At 42.4% G+C, this 13,731-nt stretch overlaps 1 protein-coding gene across 1 annotated transcript; it reads right to left on the bottom strand.

Annotated features, from left to right (window-relative positions):
- Window positions 1-277: 277 nt before the first annotated feature.
- Window positions 278-10,893, bottom strand: FAM210B (family with sequence similarity 210 member B). Its single transcript, XM_039499244.1, has 3 exons — window positions 10,230-10,893; window positions 6,444-6,619; window positions 278-3,527 (listed from the first exon to the last, which is right to left on the bottom strand). Exons 1-3 carry the CDS (start codon window positions 10,707-10,709, stop codon window positions 3,311-3,313), a joined length of 873 nt encoding a protein of 290 aa, XP_039355178.1. The 5' UTR covers window positions 10,710-10,893; the 3' UTR covers window positions 278-3,310.
- Between the last annotated feature and the right edge of the window lie 2,838 nt (window positions 10,894-13,731).

Raw genomic sequence — 13,731 nt, 5'->3', positions numbered from 1 at the left:
CAGTGAATATACACAGGACCCTGTGTTCAACAATTTCAGTGGGGATCTGTGCAATCGCTGGTCCATGTCTATGCTTCTCAGTCTTCACTTTTACAAGATGCAGTGATGCAACTCTACTTAAGTACTGCTGTTTCACATGCAATACATTTTCCACTGCACATTCCTTTGGTGTTTTGGAGTACTGCAGTTTTTACAATTGTATGCATTGCAATTCCATAAACTAAATCATATGTATACAAGCTTAAGATATTTCTTAGTGGGAAAATAAATAAATAACTAGAAGGGAAAAAAATATTTATTGTATTTTCTACCAGTGTTAACAATTCTATAAGACCTTTACTACTATTTCACAAACTAATTGTTTTCAAGCTTACAAATGATTCAGAAATTCAAAATATATTCTTGATTTAAAATACATTGCAAGAAGGTTAATCTAAACAAAAAGTTGCAAATGACAGTTTTTACAACCAGATTTGTCTAATGCAGAGGTAAAAAATAGTGTCTCAATCTGATTTAAAGGGGACAAGTGCAGTTTAGTTACTTCACTCAGCAAATGAAATTAAACTTTTAAAATATAAGCAGTGTGTGGCATGCTGGTGACTTCTAAAGTAAGCATTGTTTCCAGAAACCAGAAAATCATGACTGCATTACAGGAAGTGATGGATAGAAGGACTGGAATGCTACTTGTTTTTCTAATAGTGATAATAGAAAAATACATGTTTCCTTTTTTAAAAAGGAATCAGTGTTCGACCTTGAGTAGAATGTCTAAATTTCCTTAAAATCCCCGAAATGTTTTAGCAGCTAGCAAATTGTAGGAGACTTGGGAAGTTACTGTTAGGAATTAACAATGCAACAACAACCCCACCACCACCTTCAATGGTTACTTAAAAATATTTTAATTTTATCCAGAAAGTCTATTATTCAGTAGTATCACCAGAAGGCAATTTCAATAAAAAAAGTCAAAACATTCCAGCAATTAAAATAAAATAAAATGTAAACTCTGCTTGATAAGCTGATTTCAGGGTTACTTATAGACTCAATCACAAACTAGCTTACACACCACTTCAGGGATGTGAGGCACCCCATTTTGCCTCTGCACAAACTACCTGCATCATGGGTCACAATACAAGAGGGAATACAGCCACCTAGGAGCAGCTAACTCTCTCCTGGCCAGGCAGTGAGCCGGCCCGAGCAGCAGAACAGGTGGACAAGGTGATTTAAGCTACATTAGAAAGAAGGCTGGCACAGCTTACATCTCCCATGGAGCAAAGAGGAAGCAGGGACCACACTGCAACTCTTAGTCACAATATGGCCTCTGCTCCTGGGGTAGTGCAGTTATATGCTTCCCCTTACTCAGGGCAGCTTGCAAGCTGCCAATTTAGCCCTAAGTCATCAAAATCCCTTGAGGCATACACAATAACTGTATTGCATAGCTATATGTACCACATTATGATAGGAACATTGTCACAGTAATAAAATATTTAAGAAGCAATTTTCAACCAATTATTTAAAAGAATAAGTTTATTGCAATTTTGACAGCTCCTTAGTTCTTTGCACTTCCCTCAGCTTGGAGGGTGAAGCTAAATTAATCTGTTTATATTCCATTTCACTTGCATTATGCTGCAGTGTTCATTTTACCAACACTGCAGAGGAACATCCAGATAAAGCTACTGAAACTATTTCTATTTCATTTTGTAATTAAAAACAAAAAAAATCTAAATCTTGGGCCTAAAACTACTACCAAGTGCTCATTTAGGTCAATCTCACTTAGGGTAGGTCTACACTACAGGGTTAAGTCAATCTAAGTGAATAACATAGCTGGAGTCGATGTAGCTTAGGCCGACTTACTGTCGTGCATACACTGCGCTGGGTCGACAGGAGAAGCTTTCCCGTCGACTTACCTTTGCTTCTTGTTCTGGTGGAGTACTGGAGTCGATGGGAGAGCGATCCGTGGTCGATTTAGCGGGTCTTCACTGGACCTGCTAAATCAACCCCCAGTGGATCGATCACGGCAGCATTGATCCACGGTATGCACAGACATACCCTTGACTTCACTGTAATGCTTCTGCAATGCAAGAGCAATGTAGCACATTGGTAAGTGTTTGGAATTTACTGTAGAGATCAGAACTAAGCTTTTTTTCTGTTCACATTAAAATAGTTAATATGCATCCCATAGTAGGTAGCTCAGACCTGCAGATTTCTTGGCTTGATGAAGTATAGACATTGCAGCAGTTTGTAGAAACATGCCATATTGAGTTGTGAACAGCAAGCCAAATGGACAACTCAAACATCTAAGGAAACAGCACTTTAAAATGGTATCTGATGTGAGCAATAAAGAGTCCTAAAAGTATAGATCATTCCCATATTAAGTCTTAATTGTTAGTTTAATATAAGAATCAAGTAACTAGCTGGTGCACACAACAGTCTGCAAAATTATAGCATATGGACTTCAGGAATGTATGTGAGCTTCTGCAGGGGTTGAGAACCTGCTACAGCTCGATTCCAGTTGTAAACATGTCTGCTAATACAGGGCCTGATCCACCACATCAAAGCCTATCGAAGTCTTGCCACCGACTTCAATGGGCTTTGGATCATGCCCACAGACTGAAATTGTGGTCCCCTTAAGTCAGTAACAAAATTTCCATTGACTTCAGGGGAGTCAGGATTTCACTCAGTCTACAGCACTCTAGTATAAATAAGATTCCAGTAGGGCAAGCTGCTAGCCAACCAGGAGAGTGAGCTTTTAAGTCATGCTCAGTAACCATACAACTTAGAAGTATGGAAGTACAGCATGGCAAGAGTGTCTTTTCAGAGCAACAAATTATTTTAAATGGGCAGCAGATAAATACTAAGCACTGAGTTGGTGTATCAACAGAGGCAGTCACATGATAGGACAGAGTATGCTTCAGAGAATAATTAAATGGGGATTCAACCTTAATTTAGTTCCTGAAATACACTATTATGAACTAGTGCTGCACTGTAGCAAGTGTGTTTCACCAAGAAAAAAGTAAGGCCTAAAAGGCTGAGCTGAAAAGATACTAAGATATATGTTCTAAACAGTTTCCTCATTGGTAGGTAAGTGCTTATGTTATCACTTGCAGGAGTTTTCAGATACCATTTTAACAAAGTTCTCAAGGGAAGAGAAGGAAACGAAAGTGGATATCAACCTTTTCCCGAAAGAAACATTTACCTGAAAAGACAAGTCAAAAATGCAAGATGAGATCAGTATTAACATGAGTCCAAATACGGTAACTGCAGTTGCACAGCACTTTAAAAAGCTATATGAACATATATGAAATCTTTTTTTAAATCATGGGTTTGAGGCAGGCGGTTTGAAGAAACCAATCTTACGGAAATATCGGACAAGAAATGGCACAGAAACTAAGGTAATGCTGATTCGGACTGGAACAAACGCTTTGTGAATAGCGTAGGCCAACACAAATGTGCTTGTACCAGCAGCCACTTTGGATTGCACCAATGCTTCATTGAATCCAAGTTTTAGGAGAACTGCAGTCATGTCCACACCACTGGGGAGGGAAAAAGGAAAAAAGAATTTATTGTAATTTTTTTGTTTTTTAAATCAAAAAGTTGTACTAGTTCCCTTATGTTAGTAAAGGGATCTTTTGTTTACTTAGGATAATGCTCCTGTTCCCTAACTGAACACTTACCTTAGTTACAGCAGAACAGTGTTAATGTTTATGTCATTACTTAAAATAAAGCAGTTAAATCAGAATCTGGCACACTGTTTAACACAATGGATGAGTTTCTGGAGCCACTCTAGGTTTATACTGCTCTCACTGAGATTAGATTGCAATCTTTCTGACAATTCAGGGGGCCCATGCTGTTTGACATTTCCCTTTTTCTATGTAAATCAAAAACCTAAAGCACAGATGCATTAAGAAATTAAAATTCCAACAAATACAATAAACTGATTGACTTAAAGAGGCATCATCAACTAGAAATCTAATCAATTATAAATTGTAACTTGAGATATTACATTGGTCTCTGAGCCCTCCCATACCTCCTAGCTAATTTTTGTGGTTTTACAAGTTTTTAATTTTTTTTTTATATTTTTCCTCTTCCCCTATTGCTGTGTGAAAGGCCCACACAACATGCAGAAACTGAAAAAGCATAAAGTGCTGTCAAATGCACAGTGTGATATTTTTGACAACTTCAGATGATGCCTGTTACAAGAGTAGGAAACAACTTTTCAGACTGAAGTGTGATATTTTCCCCTTCCCAGATTGGTGTCCCTATAAAACCAAATACCTTCTCATTCATCCCCCCATTTCTCTGCTTTCACAATTGTATAGCTGCAGCATCAGCCCAATAGTCAGATATGTCTCTTACAGTTAAAAAATAATAAAAATGTAGGGCTGGAAGGGATCTCAAGAGGTCACCTAGACCATCCCCAACAGGTGTTTATCTAACCTGTTCTTAAAAACCTCCAATGACAAGGATTCCACAACCTCCTTAGGTAACATCCCTGTTCTATTATTCTACTTTCTGAATTAAAAAAAATAATAAATTGGAAGTTTGTAAATAATCTTTACAAGATTTAAAGTTTAACCAAGGTGCAAAATGAAACAGACCATCAATAAATCTGACTTAGAGTAAGACAGCAATACATCCATACATAATGCTGAAAGTTTGCTAATGGAGGAGTAAAAAGGCTGTTTGAATGCTGAATAACTTATGTAAAAACAGACCAAAGGAAAGAGGGACTTGTCATCTCCTGCCATCGATCAGTCACGTATATATTGCAAACACGGAAGCCATAACTATTTTCAGTTGTCTAGAATAGGCTGTAAATTCTGGAGTATTTCCCACATGACCTTGCAATGGTCCACTTTTTTCCCCTCTGCACTTCTCACACTTGGCCATACAATTAGACTTAGCAGGATTTGATTTATGTCCTTAGTCACTGGTAAGTGTCAATTTCACCTGACACAGAAATCAACAGCAACAAAAAAAATCCATCCTCAGTTGGCAAATGCACCTTGCACCTGCAGGAATCTGGCGTCACTGGCCTCACAGCTGTGCAGGGAGCCCTCTGCAGTCCTGGTGACTCACTCCCTGGCCAGGAATGCAGAGTTCATCTCTGGATAGGAGCTGTTCAGCAGCTGGGTGGCATCCCCCCAAGCTGGTGGCTCCTCCTCCTTCTGAGGACTCTGGCCAAAGGTCTCTGTTCTGCCAAGCCAGGATCACAGCCTCTCTTGCACCTTGTGCCCTCCTGTCTCAGGCCTCTCAGCCACACAGGGAGCTCCCTGCAGCCTTGATGTCAGGGCTACCCTTCCCCCCTTTATTCCCTACGGATGTGAAAATTAAAATATTTAATATTGATTTTTATTTTTAAGCTTTTTTTAAATTTTTAATTGTCGAACTTACAAAAAAAAATCAAGTTCTGCAGTGCCTACATGTAATGGTACATTAATCGTTTCGTAACAGGGGAGTTATGTTTGTGCAGTGCACGAGGGATCTTTGCTGCCATCATGTGCTCCGTTCCTGTAAATAATTATGTACATTTCTAAAAATAGGCCATGATCCCACCAAAAGCCATGTACAAACTCCTCTTCCCCTCCACCCCCCCGGTTGTCACCCTTCTGGTTTTTTTTTTAAATCCAGTCCTATATTTGTTTTAATCTTTCTGTTCCTTCTGCAGTTATAGGCAAAATTCTAACTGGTGTCTTTCAAGAAACCTACCAGCCTACATTATTCTTTTGCTCTCCTTTCTTGCATGCAAGTGCCCAAGTAGATCTCCAGGGTAATCAGGGCTGGATTTAGATTTTATGCGTCCCTAGGCATAGCATCTTCAGCACACCCCCTGCCTACAGGTGACCTTTCATTAGTTATTATTATTATTATTATTATTTTTTTTTTAAACAGAACACACAAACTTTTAATCCTCTTTTAATTTTTAGGTGCCCCATGGCACAAACCTGCAATGCCTCACTGGAAATCTGGCCCTGAGGGTAATCACCTTGTTTTGGATACAGTTCTGTTTTTATTTGATTTATACTGAATTAAAACAACAGTCTTCAGCTCCAGCACACAGTGGTGGCCCTCAGATCTACACCGCTCAAGCCAGTGTTTCATTAAAACAGCATGTCCCTAGAACATGACTATAAACTCCCTTCTGGATGGCTGCACTGGCACACTCCCCATCCTGCATGCCCCCAGGTGTAGAGCAAGGTACATTTTAAATGCAAACCCTCATCTTTACTCTTGCTTATCTCAATACAGACTGGTCCCAGATCTGCAGCTGCAGATACATGGATCTCCAGCTGGATGCCATGAGACTTCTGCACATAGAGCAGACACAACATTGGGCCCTGACTCGTCTCAGAAGTTAAGTACTACCTCAAAAATCCATGCCTGCTTGATATTTCTTATTTTATACACAAGATTACCCAAGGCCAGAGAGTCTGCAAGAGAAACCACACCTTGAAACAGCCAGGTAGAATATTCCCAAAGACATTAACGAAATTCCAACGTGGAATGAAACTCCTACAGCGCCATATTCTTTAAAAACTTTTTTCAGCTGCTGGGATTTGTTGGGTTTCTTCTCGTCTTCATCACTGGGATCCGTGACTTCCTTTTCAGGGGATCTACTTGTGTCCTAGCCAAAAAGAAAACAATGATTTAGAACGAACACTCACGTGACACACAATGTCCAGGTTCCAGTTAATTGTCTCAAGCTACTTGCTAAGAAGCAAAATAAAGCACAGAACTCTATGCCGCGCTGTTCTTGGGTGCTTTGGATGGGGGAGCAAAACAAAGATGCATAGCATTAGGTGCAATTTACCCATGGAAGAGAGTCCACATGAGCCATTAATCCAGGTTTAAGGGATCATTGAGCTCTGTGTGGACCCCAGCACTAGGGCAAGATTTCCTGTTACAGAATAATAAATATAGACAATATAATCCCGATCCTAAAACTGACTCTGTTCAGGCACAGTTCCACCCACACAGTCACTTGTAGGATAGGATCCTTAGTTTGCATGCCAGAATGATTTTGCTTTGTACCTCAATCCTCAGCCTCACAGTGCAGATTAAAGACCACTGTATCGCCAAAGGCCAAATGACTGGTAATAGAAAGCACATTTGACACTCCTGGAGAAGGCCCAACATTTTAAGCTCTTGTAAATCATGTTCTGTGCATCAGCAACATAGAGAAAGAACCTGGGAATTATTGCTGTAGCTTGGTAGCAATGAGCAGCACTATCCCCTGGCTGTAAAAATGCTGCTGCAGCAGCAGCAAATGCAAATATGCTAGCACTGGTTTGGCAGCCACTGACAGACTTCTGCCATAGCCACTGGGGAACCCATTTCATTTCTTCTTCTGGCATTTCTGTAGCAGAATAAGGTTTAAAACAGAATTTTTATATTAAAAGTAGGTTTCAAAGCAATGTGGTCCTAACCGTGCAGGTAGAGCCTCAGGTACCAGATCTGACAACAGTCTTGGACATTATCTTCTCTTAACCCCAGAGGAAATGTTGGCCAAGACAAGAGGGAAAACCTTGGGACCTCTCATTTATTACTGGACAATAGAATGGACAGAAGGGTTTCCTCTTCTTCAATTTACTTAATAGTAGTGGTGGCATTCTGACAGCCACTGAGACTGAAGCCCCCTGTTTATTTACAGGGGAGGCAGTGCCACTAGATGCTTCCCACTAGTCAATGTGCCTCAAACCGTGACCTGGACAGAAGAGAGAATATTTCAGTTTCCTTTGCCCATTCAGTCTTTCTACTCTCTCAGCCTGCCAATAAGTAGGCCCAGTTAAGCTCCATATTATATATGCTTTCAATTTACAGTGCTAAAGGGCATCTCAGGCAGTCATCATACAACCAGGAGAGGATTCTCGGGAACTCCAGGCTCATTATATCAAAGCCAACTCTGCAAAATGAAATCACAGGATCTGAGCTATGTAGCCTGTTCTTGTCACCCAAGTGGTTTCCATTTCTTTCAATTTTGCTCTCACTAATCTAGGGCACTGGACTAAAATACATTGAGGCAGCTTCTGAATCTGTATTGGCAGTAAGGCAAAAGATTAAGCCAGTACCATGTTAGCAGCTGTTTATTATGACTACCCGGTGTGGTCATGCCCTGTGTATCTACTTGCTCAGTAAAGAAAGCTGAGAGAACAGAATTATTTTCTATAACATCTCTGTAGAAAGTCTATTTTTCTTGGACCCAGGGAGTCCTGTAATGCCAGAAATCAACCCACCAGAAGATTAAGGTACTCAACGTGTTTAAGAATTCACCAGTGACTGAAAGCAACCAAAAGCACAGAGTTGGCCACAATCCTGGGGCTGAATCCCCTTGCCCATATGCATCTGGTTGATGAATTGGGGCCTCAGTGAGGGCAGATCCATATCAATGAAATTTTATTTTTAGATTACTGTTTTGAGACAAAGGAAATTCAGTGTTTACTTGTAGAACCAGTCCTGCAGAAATGCAATGAAAGAAAATATATTTTAAAAGATTTAGTTTAAAAAAGAAAAAGCACAACATATTAGAGAGACTACTTTGAATTGTGAGCATCTGTAGTTATATGACGTTCTTTTGCAATACCAACAGGACTGTTTCCCCCTAAACAAACAAACAAAACAAAAAAAATCTAACTATTAAGAATAAAAAAATTAGTATAGGTCACAGAAGGGTCTCATACAGGAGCATTTTATCTAATAAAAGAAAAATACATGTGGATAATAGTGTGCAGACAGTGGGTGGCCTGACGCAGAAGAGAAAGAAGCTCATGTCAAGAGCTCTAAGTGATACACATTCAATTCTCCTCATGGCATTGCTCTCTTCAGCATTTCTAGTGAAAACAGTATCATTACTTCCATCAGAATTTGCTATTTTTCAGAGGTACTGTACTCTGGAACTCCCATTGATCTTAATGGGTACTAGCTGATGCAAAGCATCTCTGAAAAACCAAAGAGGTGCGTTTTTTATGGTTTACTACTTGGCCATAAAAATTAACCTGGAGCCAAACCTTCACATTGAGAAATTCTGGCACAAACAAGTTTAAAAACAACCTCCCCCCAAAGAGAGAAAAAAAAAATCCAAACACCCACATACAGTTCAGCCAAGTTATGGAATGTTAAAACATTACACATTTTGTTCTAATGGACTCAAGTTGCATTTCTAACCAGGACCACTCCTATTTTTTTTAAAGTTACATGTATTGAACAGTGAAAATACATGTACAGATAACTAAGGGCACTTCCACACTCTGTCTTTGAACTGAAATAGGGAAGAGGATAAAAGAAATAAGAAAGACTATTAGTCCCCTACCCCCGTATATTTTTAAAGTGTCCTGCCCAGTGTAGTTTTAAGTGTCCCAAGTGACTGGGCCTCTACCATATATCTTGGGAAACTATTCTGCAGGCTAATAGATATCGCTGCCTGGAACATTCAACCTAAACTTTCCAACTGAATTTCATCCCTTTTCTATTGTTTCTTAACTGTCATTTCGGAAAAACTGGGTACTTGAGATCTTCTATAAAATTCAAAATGTGCAGTCCACACATGGCAGGAAGTGAGAATCCTTCTGTATTTTATGAGAATATGATGCACACACACACACAAGTACTAGAACTATTTCCTCTATTTTAACACTTTCTGTTCTTAAAACCTATCCAACAGAAACTGCAGCAGCTTGAAAACAAGTAATGTTTTTGGCCACTGTGTGGACAGGACATTATATTTTTAAAAAGTAGCTGTTTTACTGCCTGTTAAAACTGTGTCCAGTCTGTGCAAGTTGGCACTAGCTATTACAACAACATAACTAGAAAGATGTCAAAGAACAAACAACTTCCTATGGGATGGAATAAGACTATTTCCCTCCCTCTGTACCCTGCTGTGAGACCACCTCCCCAGTGGCGGCTCCTTGGCATCTTTATTCTCTTGATACTGATGTAGAAAATTAACCTATTTTAGACGGAAACACTGCAGAACCTGAGAAATTATGTTGCACAGATTAGGTCCTTATAGTCAGCGGACACACAGCCCCTTTTCCTCTCAATGGGACACTGCTTCCCACTCCAGACCCCATGCATGATGCAGCTTCGTAAGACACAAGTGGACTGTATGGAATGGGAGGAAGCCTAGGGCGGTATCGGTATGTGCCAATATCGACCGGGATACGCGGACAACACAGGGCAGCAAAACTAAACCCACTCAGCAAGTTGCTGCTGACTCAGCCTGAGTCACCCTCACCCACCTTCCCGGAGCTCCCGCTGCTGGGGAAGTTGCTGGCAGTTGCTTGCAGAGTTATCTGGGGCTGCAGATGGCTGGACTCGGCGTCCTCTGGCACCTGCTGTTTGTAGCCGAAGCCCTTGTGCGGGGGCAGATAACCCGCCTGAGCCGCGCTGCAGCCGGCCCGGCGGCTGGGATCGGCTGGGGCAAGCAGCGCAGCAGCGGGCAGGAGGCGGAGGGGGCTCTGCAGGCGCAGGCCGCCCAGGGCGAGCCAGCTGCACCCCTGTCGGAAGCTGCGTCGATGCTGCCTCTTGTGCGGAGCCTCTCTAGCTTCGCCTCCAGCGGGGCCAGCCTGCACCTGGCCGCCTAGGAACGGCGGGGCTCCCGCTGCTGCTCCGGGGCTGCCCACCTTGCTCCGGACGATGCGCGCGGCGGCTCGGAGCAGCGCCCCCGGGGCCAGCGCGCGCTGCACCGCAGGAGGGCCCAGGTGCACCAGCCAGGGCATTGCTGGAACAGGGCCCCTTGGCCCGCGAGCCCGGCGAGGGAAGCAGCCCAGGCCCGCCCCGCCAACCCAGGCACCCTCCTCCTTAAAGAGACAGCGCCCCTGCCCAGCGAGCCGGACGGCAGCCCAGCTGGGAGCAGTCCCTCGCAGCTACTGGCAGCCTCCTCCTCGGACCCTGTCGTCCTCAGTAGCTAAGAAGACTATATAAGCAGCCAGGAAGGAAAGGCTGGGGAGGAGAAAGTCTGAAGGAAGGCAGGACTAGCTGCTAGTAATAAAACTGTACCCTTCCCCGGAAGCAAGTGAGGGGGAAGCTAGTCAATATGGTGTGCAAATCGCTCTCTGGCACAGTGGGGGGTGGCTACGAATGGCAGGAGTTGTGGTGGCCTGGCTAGGAAAAGGCTAGGAAAGGCTCCCAGGGCCAGGGATTCCATGCCAGCACGTCTCATGGCTGCAGGAGTGCAGAGGGGAAGCCCACAGGGTCTGGGGCCAATCTACAGCCCTCCCTTAATTCCCAGCACAAAGCCTTGTTGTTTGGGATGGCATGTGTGTGTGTGAGACTCTCGCCTTAAATACAAACCTCTGAATTTAAGCATCACCGAGTTTGGCAAAGAACATGGGAATAGCCTTACTGGGTCAGATTAATGAGTCATCGAGCCCAGTATCCTGTCCTCCAATAGTGGCCAGTGCCAGATGCTTCAGAGGGAATGAACAGGGCATGGTTAAGGACTCATCATAAAAGGTGAGTTGCAAAGGGACAAAAACTGGCTTGTGCCCTTTTTTGCTTCTTTGTGAGGTAGAAAGAAGTCCTGAAAAATATCTGCCTGACCAAAAAAAAAGGAGTGGAAGAGAAGGTTGTGGAGAAGGGGTGTTGCTTGTTTTCACATTGGAAATGTAGGTGGACGAATTAATGGCAGCTGGAAATCTAGTGAATTTATGACAGTGCCACAGACTGCCATATGCGTCTGACGAAGTGGGTATTCACCCACGAAAGCTCATGCTCCAATACGTCTGTTAGTCTGTAAGGTGCCACGGGACTCTTTGTTGCTTTTTATATGAGTAGTTGACAGTGAAAAGGCTCATGCAGGAGTGCAAGAGGCAGAAATTTCACAGCGGCTGGCCCTAGACTGTGGAACTCATTCCCACGGAGACTAAGAATGACCTCACTTTCAGAGCTAAGGCCTCTGAGAGTGGCCTTCCATTTTAGTTTTCTTTACATATACACGGAGCCACTCATTGACGTACACAAGGAAACATACATTTAAAAAAAATCCTTTACAACCTTATGGAGCTATTTGTCCTACCACCAGACAGGAGGGAAGGAAGAAAGAAGGAAATATTGTTTTTGTCATATCTATATTTAAATACCTGGGAGGTACAGATGGATATGTACCTAGGTGAACAGGTAGATAGAATGCTCCTGCTCTTTCATTTCTGGCATGAGATGTCACAGTACACATTTATCATCATGATTAATTATTTGCATTGTGGTAGCATCTGGGGCCCAGTGACGGGCCACAACCCCATTGTGCTAGGTGCAGAATAAAAAGATGGTCTCTGCTCCAAACAGCTCACAACATCTTTGAGATCCCAATTGTCCCCTCTCCTGAGAAAAAGCAGGGGAAATTGACTGTTAATTCTAAGCTATAAATATAACAAGGAAAACAGGAAGTAAAAATACCATCTAGGTGTTACATAGCTCAGGTGAAACCTTAGGTCCTGAGCCAGCAAGTTATTCTGTGACCTGTGGAGGCCAGTGCCTGTGTGGAGTTCCATTATCTTCAGTGGGACTCACTCTGCATAAAGGGGTGTACAAGGTGTGCATATTGGGGGTCTGCCCATATGGAGTAATTTGCAGGATCAGTGCCTAATCTTCTATGATTTTTAACTGTGCAACCTTCACATTATTGAATATAGTTCAGAGCTGGGCTTTTACACAGCAACTTTCACCCGGGAGTCCTTCATAAACAGAAATCACTTCACACTTTGCTCAAATGAATCTACTGCTGGGGTGGAAGTGGCTTCCAAATAACACACACAATGCTGCTCCGAAGTTGGGGAGGGGAAATCATTGCATCACCATAACTTGTATGGAAACACTTAATGAACCTAAATTTAAATTCTAAGCCATGGCTTAGAAAGGTTTTTCTTCTCCCTGTTCCCTAATGACCCATCCTTTCTTCCCTATGTGTGTTATTAGTTCTGTAGTGCTGTATGCATACACAGCCCTGTACAAAAGGAGAACCGTGTCAAATACATAGGAGGTTTCCTGCCCGGAAAGGCTTGTAGTGTAGGAACACATGCTGGAACTGCACAGGACAACAAAGAATGCTACAATGCGGAAATAGCATGGTGGGTGGCCATTATCAGTAGGATGCATCACAGAGCAGATGGGTTTTGAAGAGTCTTTTGAAAGAAGAGGGTAGGAGAGCTTTGCATATATTAAATGAGCATCTGTTCCAGACATAATGGGCAGCAAACACTGTACGAACATATTAGTCCTTGCTCCATAAATCTAGTCCCTTTCTAAGAGCTTGGAATATGGATAGTTTCCAAGACCACCAGGTGTTTCTATTACTGCTTCAAGACATTTGCACATTTGTTTCCTTTGCCCATCTACATAGGAGCATTTACCATGCTGGGGGACAGAATTATTAACATGGTAGTGCCAGGACCATTTGGCCTTACCTATGTGAACATAACCACCTCATATTATAATGATGCCACTGAACTGTGTGGCACAGCCCTGCAAATACCAGAGGCCTGTTTCTTACTTCTCATTAACACTGTAATGAGAAGTAAGTCTATTGAAGGCAATGACATTTCATAGGCATAACCAAAATCAGCATAGAGCCCCTGGTCTTACAGGTTTGATGTGTTCCATACAGGCCAGGCTAAACCACAGCACTACCATAGACTATCCAATCTAATCTTTTCTAATGATCAATCTATCCATCCCCATACATGTTAATCTATCTATCTATGGTATTTTTATAGGACCTGTTACCAGATGATCTACATGGATCCT

This window comes from Mauremys reevesii, linkage group 13, assembly GCF_016161935.1.
Source record: "Mauremys reevesii isolate NIE-2019 linkage group 13, ASM1616193v1, whole genome shotgun sequence".
In the NCBI taxonomy this organism is placed as follows: domain Eukaryota; kingdom Metazoa; phylum Chordata; order Testudines; family Geoemydidae; genus Mauremys; species Mauremys reevesii.
Note: the sequence above shows the minus strand (reverse complement) of the source record. Positions and strands in the feature narration are given on the sequence as shown.